General features: G+C 46.6%; 1 protein-coding gene across 7 annotated transcripts in view; it reads left to right on the forward strand.

Moving 5' to 3' along the window:
• Positions 1-103: 103 nt before the first annotated feature.
• CRACR2B (calcium release activated channel regulator 2B) overlaps positions 104-20228 on the forward strand; it is a 41455-nt gene continuing 21330 nt past the window's right edge. For 2 of the 7 annotated variants that reach the window (XM_042884627.1, XM_042884628.1), the window contains exons 1-5: positions 105-212; positions 3103-3220; positions 15564-15819; positions 16903-17014; positions 18638-18806. In XM_042884627.1, the coding sequence (XP_042740561.1) occupies positions 3198-3220; positions 15564-15819; positions 16903-17014; positions 18638-18806 (560 nt within the window). In that variant the 5' untranslated portion in view covers positions 105-212; positions 3103-3197. Of the gene's footprint in view, positions 213-3102; positions 3221-5240; positions 5389-6041; positions 6186-15563; positions 15820-16902; positions 17015-18637; positions 18807-20228 lie in introns of those variants that run through there. The other 5 variants (XM_042884629.1, XM_042884631.1, XM_042884630.1 and 2 more) reach the window with 5 other exon arrangements.

A 20228-nucleotide genomic window follows, 5' to 3' on the forward strand; every position in this document is an offset into this window, starting at 1 on the left:
CGAATCAGCCCGGCTGTGCCGGCGTCGCCTTTAACTCCGCTCGGGGCCTGGCGGCGGCGGGCAGCACAGCCCCCAGCCCCACCTGCCGCCCCCGGGCCGGGGCGCAGCTCCCTCCGTCCGGCGGGACGAGCGTTTCCTGCGCTCCCGCGGCTCCGCTGTCGCCCTGTGGAGCGGCAGCAGGTGCCCGCTCTGCTCCTCCTCGGCCAAGACGGGTAAGCGGGGCTGTGCGGGGCGGTGCGGGGGCTTCGCGGTGCGGACGGAGCCGACGCCTGCCCTGTAGCCTGCCCGGTGTCGGGGGGTGTGTGGTACTGGGACGACGTGTGGTGCCGGGGCGGCCGCCCCCCGCCCGCCATTTTGTGAGGCCGGGGTGCGGAGCCCCTCAGCTGTGAGCTGTCTGTCTGAGCGCGCTCGTTCCTTCAGAGCGTCCCCCTTCTCTAGCTGCCGCTAGCTGAAAGACGGCTATGGGCGCGCGTTCCCTCCGAGCAGCTCTGCTGGGTGAGCTGCGGCTCCGGCAGTGTGTGGGGAGCGCTCCCAGGTGGCCTCAGGTGCCTCTCTCAGACAGGGGCACGCAGCGCTGGACTCCGCGCATCCTCTGCTCAGGGAACTCTCTGCATCCTCTGCGCCTTCTGGCCCAGATCCGGTGCGTGGTGGCGCCGAGGGCCTCCGTGCCGCCTCTCCTCTTTGGGAGAGACGCCGAAGCTCCTCTAGCCGTTTTCTTTAATGTCCCTTGAGAGTGGGATGCCCTTCGGTGAACTCGTGTGCGGAACCTCAGATCCTTCCTGTAGCGCTTCCTGCTGGGCAGTTGCCCCCCTCAGCCGGAGACGTGGCTGTGTCGGGAGCAGCCTAAGGAGCCGGGTAAACAAAGTGCAGTTTCCCAGTTGAAAACTGACCCACTGAATCCTTGGTTGTTCCGATGGAGCTGGTGGATGTTATGCGTAACGGGAGCTGCTGGCTTTTAGCCTTGCTCTGAGCAGCTTCAGGAGCAATTCCTATCTTACTTTTCATCTTCTAGAGCTGCCTGTTTCTGTGTATCACATAAAGTTGTATACGTATGAGCGTATCTGTCTGCTGAGAGCTATGGAAACCCTCTGTTCTACGTCTGATAGGGAATCAGCCTGGCTGTCCTTTCTCCAGGCAGTTTGATCTGGCAAATGAAAAGATTTTTTCCTCCCAAACCTAATTTGATATGTGTTGTGAATTGAGGCTGTATCATGCCTTGATCTGGTGATGTTATTGCAGGTGAGGAGTCCACATGCAGTTGTCTTCAGCAGCACGCAGGCAGTGCTGTAATCCTGGCTGCCTCAGGAGTGACCCGATGGGATGAGGTTCAGTACACAAGTAACATAAATCAAATGGACACAGCTCCCAGCACAGTGTTCTTCATGGTCAGAGAGCTTTACAGATATTGATCCCCATGTGTAGTAAACCAGGATGGGTTTCCATAATGCAGCTCACGTATTATTCACTGCCTAAATATTTTTGACTCGATGTGGCTGTGCTGGAGATGGAATCCTCCCACCTCTTTGCCTGCTCCCACGAGCTCAGCTTGACATTAGAGGCAGTGATAAGAGGTTTCAGCTGTAGTACTTCTGTTTTCTTCACGGAGCTGTGCAATGTCTTTCCTGCTCTTGCCAGTGCCTTTGCTTGCTGTCTGCATAAGGACTAAAGTTTTAAAACACTCGCTTTGCTTCAGACATCGGAATCCAGAATGACCCATTTTGAAGCATCCAAGGAGCAGTACTGAAGCAATCAGTGAGGCTTTGTCCTCTGTCACTGTGCTCCCTCTAAGGTAGTGCATGGCCCAGCAGCTCCAAGGGGAGATGCACAGTGTTGCTGTCATTGCTTTTCTCAATATTTTTTTCCAGCACTTTCTCTTTTCCCCTTTCTGCATCCTAAAGCTTTAATTTTCTTGCTGACTTTTGATGGATTTCCCTGTGTGTGGCTCTAATTATAGTTTTGCCAAGCAAACCTGACCTCTGCAGCTGCATGGGGAGTACTGAGGTTGGGTCACTAAATGTTCTGCTGCAAGATGAAGCACACTGTGCTCTGCTCATGCCATGTGCTCATGTCTGTCAGCCTTACATATTTACATATCATCAGACAGACATTTAAGGGAAAGAATCAACAATGGTAGCATCAGATGACTGGTATCTCTGTGGCATAAGAAAAAAAATGCCAGCTGCTCACATATGTCACACAGACTATGCAGTGTCAGTGACCCATGCTTAGGATGTAGTAAAGCAGTTAAGAGAAGTGTGTGAGGCTGAGCGAAGGGATGTACAGGGAGCTTCCAGAAGTCTGTGCTAGCTGATTGCAACTGCATGGCGCTGCCTTTGCTATCTACTGTGCTTCCCTGAAAGCAGGGAAACAAAGCTGGCGGAAATCCTGTTATGGCTGCACACTCTCCAGCCCCTGGGAAGGGAGAATTGGGACAGCCTGTCTAGGCAGGTGGTAGAGTCACTGTGCTGTAGTTGTTCAGGATCTGTGGAGATGTGGCACTGAGGAACATGGCCAGCATGATGGGGCTGGGCTGGAGGTTGGACTGGATGATCTTAGAGGTCTTTTCCAATCTAATGATTCTGTAGCCTTCAGCAGACCACCTTCAAGTCAAAGCAGTTCTTTCAGCTACCCACTGTTCCCACATGAAGAAAACAATTTCCTTTGCTCAGGATTGGAATTGAAGGTGACTGTGCTGTCAGAATGGCATCGGTAGATCTTTCCCTATGGTCTGACTCTCAGCTGACTTGAGCTGGGCTGAGCCTTACCTGCTACAAGGGCTGTGTTCAGAGAAAGTGAGCAGTGTGCTGTGCTGGGAGGAGCTGAGGTGAGGGAATGGGATGTGTAAATATTGCTCAGAGTGACTTGCACTTAACCCAGGCATATGGACTAAATGCAAATACCCATGCCGTTTTTCAGGTGGGACGGGTTGGCCAGCAGAGCTGTCCATCCCTCTCCACTGTGAATCACCTGAGGCTGAGACCTGGTAGCAGGCATTGGGCCAGCTGCTCTCCTGGGCAGCTGCTGAGCTTTGCCCAAGGAGGAAGGTAGGCGTCATCACTGAGATAAGACACAGCGTGACCGAGTCCTTGTTCCCCTTGGCAGGCACAGCTGAGTTTGCAGCCTGGAGGAGCAACCAGACCTCACCTCTCCTCTCCAAGACATGAAGCCCTGACACTGGAGCCTCAGAGGGAAGGTACATGTGTTTGTGCCCAAGGGGATGGTGAGTGTGGAGGAGTGGCCATCTGGTTGCTCTACAAGCAGAAGGCATGGAGTTGGGAGCTCCCATGTCTGTCTGCTGGGGTTGGAGGTGCTGCAGCTCCATGGGTCTGCAGAGCTTGGTGTCCTCTGAGCTGCCATGAAGGTCTGGCAGGGCTAAGGGCTTGTTCTTCTCTTCAGTTCCCCAATTCTTGGAGGTCAAAGGGTCTGTTGTCCTGAGCTGTGCCCTTCTGCCTGATATCATGGGAGCTTGGAAAGGAATTCAAATTTATTGGAGGAATAAAGAATGCAGATGTCCCTGCAGATGCATGTTTCTTCCATTTCACACTTTGCTTCTGTGCTTGAGAGCTCCCTTCATTCCTCCTCACCCTTTTTACCTCTTACAAGAGCTGGCAATGTTTCTGCCAGCCTGAAACCTGAGGAGTAATCCTCTGCTCCAGTACAGATGCACAAAACCCTTTGGTTTAATGCTTTAACTACAGCACAAAATATCTTCTGCTTCCTATGCAAATCTGGCTGCTTGTTCTAAGCTGCTGCATGCAAAAGCACCACTTGTAGTTACTCATGCTGGGCAGAGTGGTGCAGGTTTTATGTAAAGTATAAAGATAAGATTTCAGAGGTTCGTCAGAGAGCACAGCAATACACAGATTTATGCTGGAGAGAGGTTAACGAGGCAGTGCATCATTCATGGTGATCCTATAAAGAGTTCTCACCAGCTTGAGGTTGGGTACTGCTTTCCCCTTATGATGTATGGCAATCGTTATGGGTCTGACTCTTCTTGATGGGTCCTTGGTATTGAAGAATAGACCCCCAGGTAAGGAAGTAAGCAACCCTGTCTTTCTGTACTTGCACAGTCTTACTCTCAGCAGTTTCCTGCACTTCAGGCACAGTTTTGAATGCATACCACTAATCCAGTTGAGTTGTACATACTGTTCTCTTCCCATGTCATCTGCACACAGGAAGAGAAACTGCATTCAGCAAACTCTGCTTCTGCAGCAGGGAGAGAACTGCTCTGACAGAATAGAGCGGAATACAGCACTGGCTCAAAAGATTCACTGAGTGATATTAGTATGGAAAAAAGTGTGCAGTGCATATATTCAAATGAAAAAAAAATCTATATGTGCACATGTCACATTTCTCTTCATTTTGTTTTTCCTTTTCCTCCACCTTTCCGTGGTGAAGTTGCTCCTCTCCTGTCTGCAAACTTGTACAGCTGGGATCCTAGGCAGGAGGTATTTAAATTGATATCCTTCAAAGGGATATCAAAGAAGCAGGTAGCAGTGGACTGATTATCCCCTTTTTATGGACTTGATTTTGACAGTGCATGATCTTTTGACACTTTCCAGGCATCTAGAAAATGTTAAAAAGATAAACCACTCTGGTACATTAATTATTCAAAAAAGATACATTTATAATGAAATAGCTCTGTACATGTAACTATTTTCAAAGTTCAAAGTCCATAAAAAGCATTATTTTTGGATGTGTAGGGATTTGTTGGTTGTCCTCTCTCCTTGCCACTTCCCTGCTGCACCCAAGCACAGGATCAGGGCAGACTGTGGTTTGGTGACTCACCCCATTCTGATGCCTGTGTCCCTCTCTGTTCAGGTTGGGCACACGGCATTCAGTCTGTAATCATGCTTGAGAGCCCTCACTGCTTCCTGAAGTATTAGGGAGGCTGTAATGATGCTAAGATTGTTCTAATCCAATTTGATCTGTAAATCCACTTCTCTGAAAAATAAAGGAGTGGGGGGGTGGTAGTGGAGTGTCTTTGCTAAATCAAAACCTTGCTGGCATCAGAGGATGAAGGCTTTTTCTTTGCAGCTGTGTACCGTTTAAATACAAAGGATACACACTATGGTTGGATTAGCATTTCTATGGGAACCATAAGTTTTTGCTTTCCTTGACCTTTACCTGCATAGTGCTAAAGATTCATTGAAGTGGCTCCAAAACACCTTATTTGTTTGTTCAATGAGCTCGTTGCTGCGGTCAGTACTTGGAGAAGCTTTATAAGGGCCTGCAGGAGGAGATGAGAGGCAGGGCAGGCTGTGAGGCACAGAAGGGCAGCTCTTTTCCTTCTCTGTGCTGCTTAGCAGCATCCCAGCTGACACGAGGTGTGCAGGCTGAGACCACAGGTCAGTGTTAAGCATCTCTGCAGCAACGATAAACAGAATGGTGAGTACATTCCCCTGCTCAGAGGCAGGTAACGCACTTGGTCTGATTTTTATTTGCTTTGACTACGCAGCCAGAGCCTGCCCGGAAGAGTGCGTGGTCATTCTTGCTGCCCTTCTCTAGTGGAAGAAAACTGTGAGGAATGTCCCATCTTAACCTTTGCCTCTTGCAGATCTTTAATATCTTGCTCCTGGGAGCTGCTCTCTTTGCTGTTTGCAGCCTGATGAAGTCTCTGCTCCTCAGATGCCAGCTGGAGGATCCTGGTTTACCTCTCCTTTTCCCTATGCTTTCTTGCTTCTCTCTGTGAGACAAGCAGTGCAGTAATAAGTCAGTGGCATCAGGTTTGAGGTAGGACTCACAGGGACAGTTTCCAGCCCTGCTCTTGTTGAAGTGGGGTGGACAGCAAGCTGCATGCCTGCCTCGCGGAGCTCCAGCTGTGCTGATGTGACCTTACAGCACAGATGAGAGATTGTTGCTTCCTTCCCATTTCTTCCCCTCTTGCCTAAGGCAACTTAGGAACAAGCCCTTCCCCTTCACAGCTGTGCATGAGGCAGGATTATGAGGAATTTACCCTGGGGATGTAATGGCAGCGTTCCTTGTGCCTTTTCTGCACTGACTGCTGCTAGCCAGCCTGGATTGGAAAGGGGACGGGATGCAGTGGGAGCTCTGCAAACCACACCTCCTGCTGGGACCTGCTCAGATACTCTGTGTACAGTGGCAGTGTTATTTCTTCCTTTGCTTTTTGGTGTGGACTACTGCTGGCTTCAGGGAAAGGAAGCAAAACCATCCTGCTCCTGGAGGTACTTGGGGACAGCCACAGAGAAAACATGGGGTTATGGAACTTGGTAGGGAATGGAAAGTCACTCTTGGAGGAGGAATTGAGGGAAGGAAGGCTGGAGGAGGTCACAGCTGCTGAGTCTCAGCAGAGTTTCTGCCTAAGAACTTTTTGTTCTGGTTTCCTGCCTTCCTGTGGCAGAGGGAGAATGCAGGGATCGGCTTTGAGGAGTTGGAGATGCTTGATTAACAGGTGGTGAATTTTTCAGGTTGGGTTACCCAGTGTCTTTGCAAGTGTTGAACTGAAGGTATGTGCTCTCATTTTGATGTAGTTCTGCAGGTTGTTTAACCTATGCTGTTGACCAGTTGGTTTTGGAGCTGTGGGTTTAGAATACCACTGCTATGGCTGCATTGCATTGTCAGGAGTAAGGAGAGAAAAAGTACTTCTTAGAGTATGTGTGATCGTGGTGTTTTCTGAGTACAGCTGTACTCATCTGGTTGGATTGAATACTAAGGACTTTTTTCCTAAATACTTTGTGAAAACAGAATTTATCTCTAAAAACATTTGTTAGGAAGTTTTCTACCACCTCACCTATGCTCTCCTCTTACCCCCTATTTTCTGCAGCCCGTGTCAGTGCTGCTGCTGTGGGCTTCTGACCTGACCACAGCTTTCAACAAAGGAGGGAAGATTTCCCCTCAGTAATTTTCATTTTCCCAAGCAGACAGAGCACCTAAACAAAGAGAGCTGACATAAGCACCTCTTAGACAGCATCAGCTTCTGAGTTTGCTTCAAGTGCTGCTGCCTGCTGCTGTTAGCTGGGAGGATCCCCACTGACAGGTAACTGAGCGCTGTACAGCGGTACTGCGGCCATTTCAGTGAGGCAGAGATCGGGTTAATTGTCTTCTCATGATTGGCTTCACCCAGCTGCCTCAGCTGTGTTTGTTTGAATACATTTGCAGAAAGGTCAGACTGTCCGTGGCTCCCGTACGTTGCTCGTGGGTGAAACCGATGGAGCAGCAGCTGCAGGAGAGGCTTCTCTGGGGAATTGCTGTCTAGAAACCTTCTCCCTGCTCATTCCTGCCGAGTAATCTTGCTTTTTATGTATTTTTTTTAATCCCTTAAGGCATCTTGAAGATTCACTGTAGTGAGGTGAAACTTCTCTCCCTGTCCTGTTGCCAGCTTGCAAGCCAGAAGCAATCACAGTGGTGAGATCATTCTTGTCCAGTTCTCAAGAGACACTGGAGATGAGGAAAAAAGGCTTAACTTCATGCATCCCCCTGCAGCTGTAGCTCTAAATAAGTGCTGTTCAGGTGCCCCAGAGATCTTGCTGGCTCAGGTGGAGGAGAAATTGCTCTCAAAATTCCTCAGTACACAGTGTGAGAGGGTGCTCTATCCAGCTGCAGAATTCCTATTTCAAAAGTGGGCTGGGTGGTCTGGTGTTTCATCCATGTGTGATTTGGGAGCTCTGGACTGCATGAGGCTGTCAGTTGTTCTTTGCGTACCATTAATTTCTGGATCAGGGATCTTGATCAATGAAGATGTAGCTCTTTCTTCACTTCTGGTCTTTGCACCTGGCATGGCCAGGTGGCATGAATCTGGTGGGATCGCTCTGGCTTCTGGTTGCTATTGCAGGTACAACCTGCTCTGCACACACTTTGCTTTGCTCAAGGGGCAGGTGAGGCAGCTCTGAGGCAGTCACTGGTGATGTTCAGTTCAACAAGCTGAGGAGCTGCTCTGGAATTGTGTCATTTCCTGAAAAGATTATTTGCAGAGCTTTGAATGCCACCTTAGGCCCGAAGCTTCTTTTCTGTGGGGCCTTGCTGGCAGCCAAGCAGCCGTGGGAGTAGAGGAGGAGTCAGGGGATCTGCTTTGATGGGGCTCTCCTTGCTTGGTTTTCAGCTCAAATCGGAAGCAATCCAACATGTCTGATGTTGAGTGCCAAGTCCTCTGTCTTCTTACCTATTTTTCCTATATCTTCTCTTCCTGTATCCTGTATCTGTAGGTATCACCAATAGGGCAGAGCACATGTGGAGAGCATACTTGATATAAACACATGGAACCTCTCTACTAATTGCTGTACTCAGAGCAGTGTGTGCCTTCAGTTTCGCAATACTGTTACGAGGACTCAGCTGGTGAATAAAGGCTATATTATCTCTCTGCAATTAAAAAATCCCATCTTTCTCAACTACAGTTCTTGAGTGGATTGCTCTTGTCCTCTAGCAACCACATACTTGTGGTAGAACATTAACAGCAGTGGCATCAGCAGGAAATCTGATACTGCTCAGGGCCTTTTCTACTTGACTAAGTGAATGATATTTACTTTCTCCTAGCTAATTGTGTCCTTTGTGGATGTGCAGAATGATCTCCAGTCTTTGGAAATACAATGAGTTCTTCTCGATGCCAAAGGGCATAATACTGTGGGGTTTTTCCATTCCTCTGCCTTTGTGGTATATGAGATAAATCCTGGTGTTGCACTGTTTGAGATGTTGCCCTGTTCTGTTTTGTTTCATTAAAAAAAAAAAAAAAAAAAAAAAAAAAAAAGGAAACTTGTTAGCCTTTTCAAATGAAGGAATTTGTAAAAATAAGTTGTTTCTAAACTAGCTGTTGCTATTTGTCATGTCTTACTGCAGGCTTTACTTTATTTTGTGGAAAATCTGCTGCACGCTAGCTTCATTGACACATCCTAGACCATTAGATGTTAATGGAAAAAATGTGGTTCGGATTTTGGTTTTAATTGCTGGGAATTAACTCAGGGCCCAAATATTGTTAGAGGAAAAACTGATGCTTTCTCTCCCGCTCCCCAAGACAAACAAGCCAACAAAGCCAAAACCCCAATTAACAGGAGCAGTTCCAGAGCAAACACACGCCCTCCGTGTTTGCAGTGCCAGCACTGTGACGCTGCCAGTGGGACAGCTGTGAAGTGTCCTTGGTTTGTGCTAGCTGAGGAATGGTGTGTGGGTGCTACAGAGGCACAGCCTTTGTGGCACTTTCTGGGGGAGATGATCTTGTTTGGGGATGGCGAGGATACCTGTCTATTGCAGAGGGGTTGCTCTGACAGTTCTTGGTGTGTGTCACTGCTTTCCGTTGTGCTGTTGAATTGTGAAGCTCAGAAAGCAGTGGTGAGTGCAGCTTTGAGAAGTTCATGGCACTCACGGCTGGAAATAGAGAACTGGTGCCAGCTTCTCTGTGCAGATAGGGGCGTAGGGTCTTCGTGCAGTGGGTTTCTTTGTGGCATAATTTTTTTGACAAAGTTCAGCAAGTTGGTATGGTAAGTCATGAAGAAGAATTTCTCTCTGATCTTTGAGGGAAATGGTGCAAAGCAGCAGAGTATGTCCTTGAACACCCTGCTCAGCATGACAGAGCCCATTCCAGCAGTCCATGGTTCTGGGATATACCTCTTTATCTTGATGGCATGTCCCATAATGAAGTCATCTGCTGATAGTGCAGTGTGGGTTAGCTCAAAGCTATCAAACTGGGCTAATCTCCCACTGAATAAACAACACAAAGGTTCCTGGATTCGTTCCTATTTCCTTAAAGGCGTACAATCAAGTGGAGGCAATTAAAAGAGAGAGAGAGTGTGTACCAGATATTACACCTGATTGCAGGCTCACAGCCCAGGGTGTGTATGGGTTCTCTTAACTTTTAAAGAAAAAAAAACCTTATAAAACAATTGATGTTTTTCTAATTTTTCAACGTATTTCTTTTCCTGCCATTCCTTTTGGGAAGGGAGAACCCAACAACCACCCAAACAGATCCCAAACAATGGAAGCGAATTTCCTACAAGAAGGGAAAGATTAAAATTAATTTTATACAAAGTATGCTGAGAGGGAACTTTTCTTCCTGCTTTCTCCCAGCCTTCTCAGGGAAAGCTGTGGCAGAGCTTTTTACAACAATTTCCAGCAAATGAATGCGCAGTGTCTTGGAGCAACTCTTGGAAATTTAGCCTGCATGGAAGCATGTTTGACATGGAGATCAGTGTTCTCTGGCAAGGCTCGTTTCTCCTTTACATTCACCTAATCAGAGAGGCTTGTCTGGCTGTAATGCAGTCCAAATACGTGCTTTTTGCGTGTAATGAGGGTATGTGTTATAAGTATGTGTAAGTAATGATGGTCATAGTCAATATGTGAGATCACTGAATCTCACAGTGCTATAAAATCCGAGAGCCTACTCATCTATAGAGGTGTTTGTCCTACTAGAAGCACTGTTCTTACAGTGCTTTTTTTTCTTTCTTTTTTTTTTTTTTACTGTTTTTGAAAGCCTTACTGGCTTTCAAAAGAGCAGGAGAGAAGGGAAGATAGAGTAAACAGCAACTGGCAGATGTTTGATTCAGAGTGATATAAGAGCCCATAAGCTTTTGCTGCCCTTTTCTTTTAAATCCTCCTTGTTACGCAGCTGCTCCTGACTAATGCTTCCAGTCCATGAGCGAGTAAACGCTTCGGTATCTTTAGGACAAGAGGTAATGGCTCTAAGTTGCACCAGGGGAGGTTCAGGTTGGATATTATCTCTTCTCCAAAAGAGCAGTGATGTGGTGGTGCTGGCTGCCCAGGGGCTGGTGGAGTCACTGTCCCTGGAGATGAGCAGGAACCGTGTGGATGTGGCACTGAGGGACGTGATCAGTGGGCATAGTGGGGGTGGGTCGATGGTTGGACTTGGTGATCTTAGAGGTCTTTTCAGCCTTGGTGACTATGATTTTGTGATCTGGGTGTGCTCCTGCTCTGTATCTGCTATGGGCTGGAGCAACAGGCTTCTGCTGCAGAAACACCTCACCATGGCCCTTCTTCTCCTCTCTTTGTGTAACATCCTCTGGGATGTGGGAGCAAGTCTGCCTCATCTGGTGTATGCATCAAAAGTGCAATCAGCTGAAGGACACCTCTGAATTCCTTAAGTGCTTTTGTATCAGCCTGTATTTGCTGCTGCGTGGTCTCCTTGGCTGGGACTGATCCTGCAAAGCAGCTTGGAGAGCATGTGGCCCAGCCTGTGGCACCTCACTGCCCCCTAAAAACATTTTTCTGTCATTTCTGTGGCTCCCTTCAGTGCTGTGTAACTCTTTCTCATGGGTGTGTGTCCTTCCGATCTGTTTCAGCAACCGGCTTATGCGTTCAGCTTTTGTACCAGGGTGGGGTTTTTATGTTTCTAATAACGTTGCCTTAGGCAGAGATGTGCAGGATCTCCTCTGGGAAATTTCCAGTGATGATCTGACCACTTTGTTTTCTTTGTTTGGTGGTGCCCCTTGGACACCTACTATATGCCCAGAAGGAATCTTCTTCACGAATCCCTACTACCACAGCGTCACCAAATACGCAGCAGCACAGGAACACAAAAACCTGCTTTCCTTTATAGCTCTACAGACCCCAAGCATTGGCCTTGCACCAGAATCCTGGTAAGCCACTTAGCCAGTCGTCCTTAGTTTTTCCTTTGTTCACTGTAGGTTCATTGTGCTGCAGTCTGGCAGGACTGCTAGGAATGCTGTGTGTTCAGTGTCTGTACAGTGCCCTGCCTGTGACTGAGGTCACCTGAGGACCAGCTGTGCAGAGTTTGGCCGTGCTTCCCACTTTCCTTTCCTCATCAAGTTGAGAAAAACCCCAAAGTTGTCATGTGCACACGGTGCTCGTGGTCACAGATAAGGGCTTGGTTGTTGGTGGTGTTTGAGTCATGACTTTTCTTTACCTTTTTAGCTCTGCTGCTACACTAATAAGAATTCAGAGAGAATAAATTGGAAACCATGACCTTGTAACACTATCTTGAAAACAGTATTTCCACTTTCCAGGAATTGCACCTTGTGTTCATTCTTCTGTTTGCTGAAACTTGCAAACCCTTCAAGTTCTGTGTTCAGGTGTTTCTTTTTTTAAGCTATGAGGCTTTGAAACTGTTCTGACGTTTGAGTTTCACAAGTAATTATCAGTCTCCAGGAATAGAATTTTAAAATAAAGAGCCAGCTGTTACAAGAATTGGATTCAAATTGGAGGATTGACAGTGCCAGCATGGGCAGGTGACATGCCTTGCCCAGGGCTGTATAGCACATTGAGTCAGGATTAAGATTCATCTTGCAATTTCCCAGCTGAAGGTCTTGCCTGGCAGATCCAGCTGATTTTCTGGCCCCACTTTGCGCAAGGCAAACTACAGTTTATGCCTAGAGAGGTTAAAATATGCACATAAAACTGGTCTGAGTTACCTCTGTGTAGAAAGCACCTGGTGTTCCTTATCCTTACTGGCAGTCAAGTTCCTCCTGTGCTTTGTCCAAGATGATCTGTTTGCTTTGCAGGCTCTGCACACCAGGAAGGTTGTCTTCTAGGTGCAAATGAATTTCTGCATGCTGGGCCCCAGCACGCACCGTGACGGGTGGTAGCTGTTGTAATCCACAGATCCTAAGGACTGTCTTTTCTCTCTTGAGCTCTATATCAGGTTTTTTGCACACTTGATATCTGCTCAAATCTGGACTGTGCAGTACCAGAGCTGACTGTGAGGGAAGAGTAAGCTGTAGAATGTGATGTGCAGAGGTGGTTCCCTGCAATTGGAGCTCATTGGTGCTTTTGGGTCTCAAACACTTCCATCTTTTAGTAGATCTCCCAGACCCTGGAAAAGAGTTGTTAGTCTGGGCTGGATGGGCTTTCTTGTGACCCAATGCAGATGTTGTGGTGATGGGAATTAATAGCCTAAAAGATAGACACTACCCTGATCCTAAGATGTGTGTGGAAATGCCTAACTGGTATTGTCTCATTGGCTGTCTTGCCTGCCAGATGGGACCTGGAGAAATGAGTTCTGTGAGGTGAGAGCTGGAGAAATGAGTTCTGACAGGTCTTTGCCACTGGGAGGTGACTTGATTACTTCTCCCTGTGGAACATGGCAGGTTTGGCAGACCAAAAGCATTAGGTGCCTGTACCTGTCTGTCTCTTCTGTCTCCTTCAGTGATACTCTGCATCTTGCTGATAGAGCTGCTTCCCAGCAGTTTGCAGCAACTAACTGTAACTGGGGCAGGTCAGATGAGATCTGCTTCACACCTCTCATCGGCATTTCTACTGTGCAATGCCCCATCCATGGGGATGGAGATGAACAGCTGGAGACCCTGGGGGAGGAGCCCATCAGAGAGCTGCCATGTGTTTTGCTTGCTGAGGCTGTCTCATGTTTGCAACTTTGTTCTTCTATGAGTGCCATCTTGCCACTGAGAGCCACATCTGGTTTCGGGCCTCTCCGAGCAGCTTGAACAGGAGACTCTGTGCTCTGAATGTTGAATTAATGGGGTTGGTCTCTTACAAGAGTGAGTCAAATCCTTTCAGATTCTTGTCCACGTCAGGCTCCCAGCTCTTCTAATGAAGAGGATTTTACCATTGCTAATGCTTGGGAGCTACAATTTGGTTGGGCTTTTGATAAAGTGGGGAGGTGCTAGAAGTAGGGATATCATGTTTCCAATTTCAGCTTGCAAATGATTCTGAGGAGGACAGAACATCCTCCTTGTACAACCTGTTGTTTGCTGCAGCAGAGGTGAGAGTCATCATCTATGTGGGTTGCTCTGGCCTTTGAATTACAAGTTGATGAAGCTCGTAGCAAAGAAGTAAGATCTTTACTTCTGAGACACATCAGCCCCTCTTACATATCTAGAGGGAAGTTTTAGAAAATGTATCTCTTTGTGCTGTTTCACTTTCTGTTCCTTTTTTTTCTTTTTGTCCTCATTCTTGTCACAGCTCTTGCTTTGAGTGCACTTGTGGAAGAAATGGGTCTGTCAGAAGGGTTCAGCAAGGCGACGTGTGACAGCCAATAAATACAGTTCACTGGTGGGGCTGTCTGACTCACCATCATCACCTGTAATAAAAGATAAAGATATTTGGATCTCTTTTTTTATTTTCTTTCAGGTCTAACTTTACAACTTTGGTTGGACTAGATGATCTTGCAGGTCGTTTCCAACCTTGTGATTCTGTGATTCTGTAACTTTTACTTGAGTATGAGGAGGAAGCTGATGTTCTTTCTGTTTCTTTCTGACTTCTAACATGTACAGATTTGCCATTGGCAGCAATATGGCTGCCCACTAAGTGAGTAGAATCAGGCTTTAGCCTCCACCTTTTGTTCTGTTGGCCCAGTAATACAAGGAAGCTTAAACAGAAGGGTTTATTTGAAGAAAGAGTGAAAGACCTCTATCCACCACCACCTCACCACCTCTTTCTTCCCTCTTTCCCTTACAGTATTCCCCAAAGCATGGGCCCAGCTCTGTGTCTGTTGCTTTCTAGGGGTGACTGCTTGACTAGAAACATATAATAGCACCAACTTACAGGAAATCTGCAGAGTTTCAAACAAATATGTTTTCAAGTGACACTAAACGGATGCTGTGCAGAATTACCCATTTGAAAGGGGGAGTGAAGCATTCTGCTCGTTCTTTGAAGCAGAACAACCCTCTGGCTCACGGACCAGCAGTAATGAATGGAGTCACATAGCACGGCACATAATCACCTTCTCCTTTTGTATTAGTTTCATGCAGGTCTTGCATGTGACATTCTTCCAGGCCGTCGTGTTCTTTATCATCCCAGCGTATTAAGAGTACAAACAGAATTAAGTTGCTTGTTATCATGGCATCTGCACATGGCTTTTAATTTCTTGGTGATTTCAAAAACAAAAGGAGCCAAGCTCTCTTGGCTAGTGCTGTGTTTAAATCTGCTCGCAGCCTGCTTGCACAGCTCACTTCTGCCCTGCAATGCAGAGCAGGGATCTGCAAGAGGAGAAGCTCAAAGCAGTGCAGCGAGGCTTAGAAATGTGGCGCTGGTGCTGAAGAAAAGCTGTCTGGAGCGCGTTAAGTGGGAGCAGTAAGTCGGAAGGTGGGTTGGCGTGGGGATGTGCTGTGTGCATCTTTACAGCCCCAGGACTGTGCTTATTAGAGGGCTGCTTAGCCCTTTTGTGTTGGGTACTTGTAAATAATGGGAATTATTTTCTTTGGCATCTGAAATGTCTCTGTAATTGTGTGGTTTCCTTCCTACAAATGTGAACGTTTCAGATTAAAATTCTGCTTGGCAGCTTTTGAACTCTCAAAGCAGAGGCAAAAGGGGCAGGAGTGCCCAGCTTATTAGTTTTTTTCCATCTTATATCCCAGTGTAGGAATATTCTGACCTTTTTTGTGCACGTGCTGTAATAACATGAAATAGGATGGAATTAGTATTTGGGAAGTGTTCACGGGAAAACATCAGAAGTGGATGGTCAGCTGTAGGTCTGGGCAGGAGAGGGCTGAGAGAGGCATTCCTGTTCCTCTTTCCTCCATCTCAGGCACAGATCCTCCTCGCTGCTCATTACTGCCTCTGTCCTGGCCTGCAATTGTGGTACACATCTGGTTCTTTCAGACCAGCATGGTGTGTAACTAGATGGTGCATGGGTCAGAAGCAGAGGGTCGTGTTTGACTGTGGTTTCTCTCTTTCCTGCCCCACAGCTCTTCCATTTTCCCCTGCCCTGGGGCGAAGGACATTGAAAAGATGGAGAACCAGAGGAGATCTCTCCTGGGATGCGTCCACTGGGAAGCAGAAGAGGAGGGGGACGAGGAAGATGAAGTGGCTTCTGGTGCTTCTCCTTCCAGCCAAATGAGCGAATTGGAGGACGTGCAGGTGGAGATGCTTGAAAAGGCGAGGGAACTCTTCCAGCTCTGTGACAAGGATGAGAAGGGCTTTATCACCAAGTTGGACATGCAGGTGAGAGAGGAGCTGTGAATTCACGAGTGGCAGGAAAGAGGAGAATGTGGCACGTCTTACCTTTGGCAAGGTGCATGCACACTCACCTGTCTCGTTCAGATTTCAGGGAGCTGGGCTCTGCTCAACCAGCTGATCCAGGAAGGGCCTTGGGCCTCTTGGGAGTCCCTGGGACAAGTGGGACTGCAAATCCAAATTTTTAAGGAAAATAATAATAAATAAATAAATAGATAAAAAGCAACAGTTTGTACAAACGTTAAGCATGCAATGGATGGGAAATCTGGGGGAGAAAAATCTTTTGTTTATTTTAAAAACAAAATAACACAACTATAAACAGGAACAAGAAGTCTCAGTCTTCAGAAAAAGGCTGTGTAACTTCATTTTGTCTCGGTCATAGCTGAGGTCTTGTCACAAAAGAAGTATGTTAGACCTGAACTATGACTTTGCATTGGCACAATGTGTTTTTTTTTTAATTTTTGTTTGTTAACAGAATCTCTTTCACTGTTCTTTTTGCTTTAGTGGTTTATCAGGAAGATTACATGTGTAGTGTTTTCCTCCTTTCCCATCTCTTTCTCCATCTGTAGTTAATATTTGGCAGGTCTTGCTGAGTAAACAAGTGCTGGCTTAGTTGCTGACTCACTTTGTTTTGTGATGCCTAAGTTTGTATACCTATGTTAATAAATATTTATTAAGCTTTATCTAAATCTATGTTTTTAATGGACAGTGATGGGTTTTTTTCCTGTACTTTGAGTTATTTGGAAATTTCTTTGGGAAAACTTTTACACCAGGTGCTCCACACACGTAATCCAAAGGCAAATCTCTGTTGCTTAACTGTAGTGGAATAACAATGCAGTCCTAGCAGACAGACAGAAGTTCTCTCTCTGCATTCCTGGTTGAATCATTTGTTAACTGAAAACCTTATCAGTGTGCTCAAACAGAGTGTACTGTCATACTGTCTCATCCTAACCAAGAGGCAGTGCTGAAAGGGCACAGCACCATAGGCCAAGGCTGGAAACAGCCGAGGCAGCAGTCACAGGAAAAACTTTGAGTCATGCTTTCATCATGTTCATTCTTTTTTGTCTGCAGAGGCTTCAGAGTGAGCTCCCCCTAACCCTTGAGCAGCTGGAGACTGTTTTTGACAGCTTGGAACAGAATAATAATGGTTACCTGACACCTGTGGAGTTCAGCATGGGACTAGGTAAGGACTGTACAGAGGTAGAGGAAGGACAAACTCTTTTATTGGAGATTGCACATACTACGTCGTCTTGTCAGAGTGCACAGGGGGGAGATGAAGAGAAGGAGCTCAAGCTGGGAACTGTGCTGCTGTCAGCTCTGCTTCTTGAGAGGGCTCGTTGCATGGCCCCTGACAGGTTACAGGAGGCTTCTCCACAACTGACAAAAAGAGCAGCAATTTTAAATGTTCAATTTAAAGCAATCTAACATCCTTCCAGAGTGTCAAAACAATCTTAGCAGCATTCTCTACCCCAATTTTCCGAGCTGCAGGAGGCAGATTATAAGAGGTAATGACTCTTTATTTAAAGTAGACATCCCAAGTGCCCCGTCTAAGCCCATTTCCTTAATTAACTGCTCAAGGTTTTAAGCTGGAGTTAGTCCTGCCTGACCACACTGAAGGTTTTTTATAGCACACATTTTAAGAGCTGAAATGAAGCTGTTCTGCATCCATCCATATTACTTCCAGTATGGAGATAAATCTCATGTTTTATGCTGAATTGAGTGGGCAGGTTTCTAGCAGATGCCAAGGATGCAGGGGGATTGTAATCACCTGGGAGGAAGAGGAGCAGTGAGGTAAACTGCCTTGTGTTGGACACTGTCTGAGCGTGAAAGGATGACAGGAAGAAAAAAGAAGCTTGCATTTAAACCTTAGCATTTTTTACAGTCTTGCATGTAGTTAATGGAAAGGAAGACATTTAGAGGCAAGAAACAGTAGAATTGAGTGACGTGAGGTACACAGATTTTGAATATTTTCCTCTTAGAGCAGCTCTGAACATTTCTGGTTGCTGGCCCTGTGGCTGGGATGTCACTTCTGCTTGGTTATAGAGGTATACACGTTTTGGAATGGGAAGGTGGCTGCTGGTGAAGGTCTGACCTCAGTGTACAGGATGGGGCCTGAGCTTTGGGCAGAATTCCTTGATTTGTTTCTTTTAAGAATTTGTTCCTAACAACAGTATCCGTCACATGCCTTGCATAGCAGGAATTCTCATGGCGTTACTATTGTGGCATGAAACAGAATTTGGGAAGCTGGAACTGGTACGTCTGTGGGATGGGGCTGGAGGGCTGTTCAGAGGATAAGTTTGTTTTGTTCAGACGCTCCACAGTCCCAGCAAGAGGCAGTCTGTCCTGTAGCATGTAAATCAGAGCAGATGTAGCATCCTGGAAGGGAAGAGAAGGGTAATGATCTCCCTGATACTTTTTTGTGAACTGAGAAACTGAGGCGTGAAGCTGTTCAGTGCCTGGCTTGCAATCTTAGAGGGGGTTTGTGGCATCGTTGGCAACTGAATCCTCATAGCATGGCTCCACAGGAGCGGAATGACCAAACGCCACGTTTCACATACAGAGGATCCAAGGCTGGGAGTGGTATGTCATTTTAGCACAGATGTGAGCAGAGCCATTACAGCTTGTTGTCAGGCTGGAAGCCAGTTTCAGTCCCAGCATTGCAGACTGGACACTGACATCACTCAGCACGTCAGAACTGAGGCTCTTTACTGACTAGGAGCTGTATTGTACAACAGTAGAGTGCAGGCAGCTTCTCACAGAGCAGTGACATCCAGTTTGACTTTTTTCTCCTTCTTCCCTTCCTCAGGAAAGTTAATAGGAATCGACTTGTGTCAAGAGGCTGGAAGGACAGATCGCTCCAGTCACGAGGAGACCTTTGAGTCAGGTTGGTCAGATGACATGGACCCAGCAGACGATGAAGAGAAACGATTCTGCTCCATGATGGAGCAGCTTGGAGCAGCCCAGGTGTTTGAAGAGTAAGTAGGGGTGTCTTGTGGCCTTACCTCTACCTTGTTTTGATCTTGCAGTACCAAAACTTGAAAGTACCAGCAAACATCCAGGAGGTGAACTGAGCTGCTTGCTCCTGAAGTACTGCTTAGTTCTTCCTTGGTTTGTTGTTTTTTTTCTTTGTTGCTGGTGTTTTTTTTTTTTTTTTTTTTTTTTTTTTTATTTTGTATGCTTGTTGTTAACAAATGTAATGAAGTCTGGGTTGTCTCATCAGTTATAAGTTACCTTCAGTGCAATGCTTTTCACAAATTGTTTCCCATACTTTAAGTTCATACCACAGCTGTAAGATGTAGCAATTGATGTGGAAACTCATCTGCATGCGACAGATGAAAAGAAGCATGTGAGGGTTAGACAAGGTAAGGAGGATGTGTGTTCTGTCTGTTCCAAGAGGTCCTGTGAGCGTTCACATATGTTTGGAAAATCTTAACTCTAAGATTCTGCCTGAAAGATGTGTGCTCAAGGGATTGTGGGGGACTGAGCTGATCTTGAAAACAGTTAAGAAGCTGAAATGAGCAGATGCTCACCAGAGCTTTGGAATTTGGTATCAATACCCTCACTTGTGGCCTCAGTAGAATTTACAGACTCACTGTCATCCAGCTGCTAGCCTGTAGATTTTTTTAGGGCCTTACCAAGTGAAGCATTTTCTGTGGTTGCTTCTTACTGATGCAAATGTGTTGGAGCTGGGGTGGTCCCACAGTCTGTGTGGCAATGGGGTTTTGTTGGTGGTGGTATTTTCTTTTTTTTTTTCTCCAGGCTTCATAGCACAGCAGTTGGCACCAGTTTGCTGGGAGCAGCTCTGCTCCAAGCAGGGGTTGGAAACAGGATTGGAGACAGAAGCTGAGAGCCAAGGACTTTGCTGTTTGCAGAGCTGCATCTGTCATGAAACAGATTGTGCTGTCTCACATGCACTGTGATGCAAAGCACCTGCGTGCTTCTTTTAATGCTGAACAACTTTGGAAGAAAAATTGAATGCTGCAAATGATGGAGTGACACTGTGAAAGCCATACAATTGTTTTGGCTAAGTAGCCTGTGCTGTTTACAACAATTTGTGAAGCATCCGGTCTTTAAGTTAGTTAAGTCTCATCCTCATTTTGACAGTTCTATACAATGAGTTCAGAGGTTGCTGTCATGCCTTTGTGCTGAGGCAGCTGTTATAAAGAATTAACAGGAAACAGAAGCTAATGAGAGGGGGAGAAGGAATCTGATCTTCACTGTTTTGCGACTGAATCTGATCTTGACTGTTACATTATCCATAATGTAACACCATGAAAAATTTGCTCCTTTAGTTTGTGACTTAGTTTCCAAACTTGCTAGATGAACAGACAGAGAATGGCAGTAGCATCCACTTGTACTGCCGTGGTGTGAGAGTGACACCTGTGTGATATGTGCCA

Source organism: Lagopus leucura, unplaced genomic scaffold (genome assembly GCF_019238085.1).
Source record: "Lagopus leucura isolate 7727_CA_CO unplaced genomic scaffold, USGS_WTPT01 Super-Scaffold_100044, whole genome shotgun sequence".
NCBI lineage: Eukaryota > Metazoa > Chordata > Aves > Galliformes > Phasianidae > Lagopus > Lagopus leucura.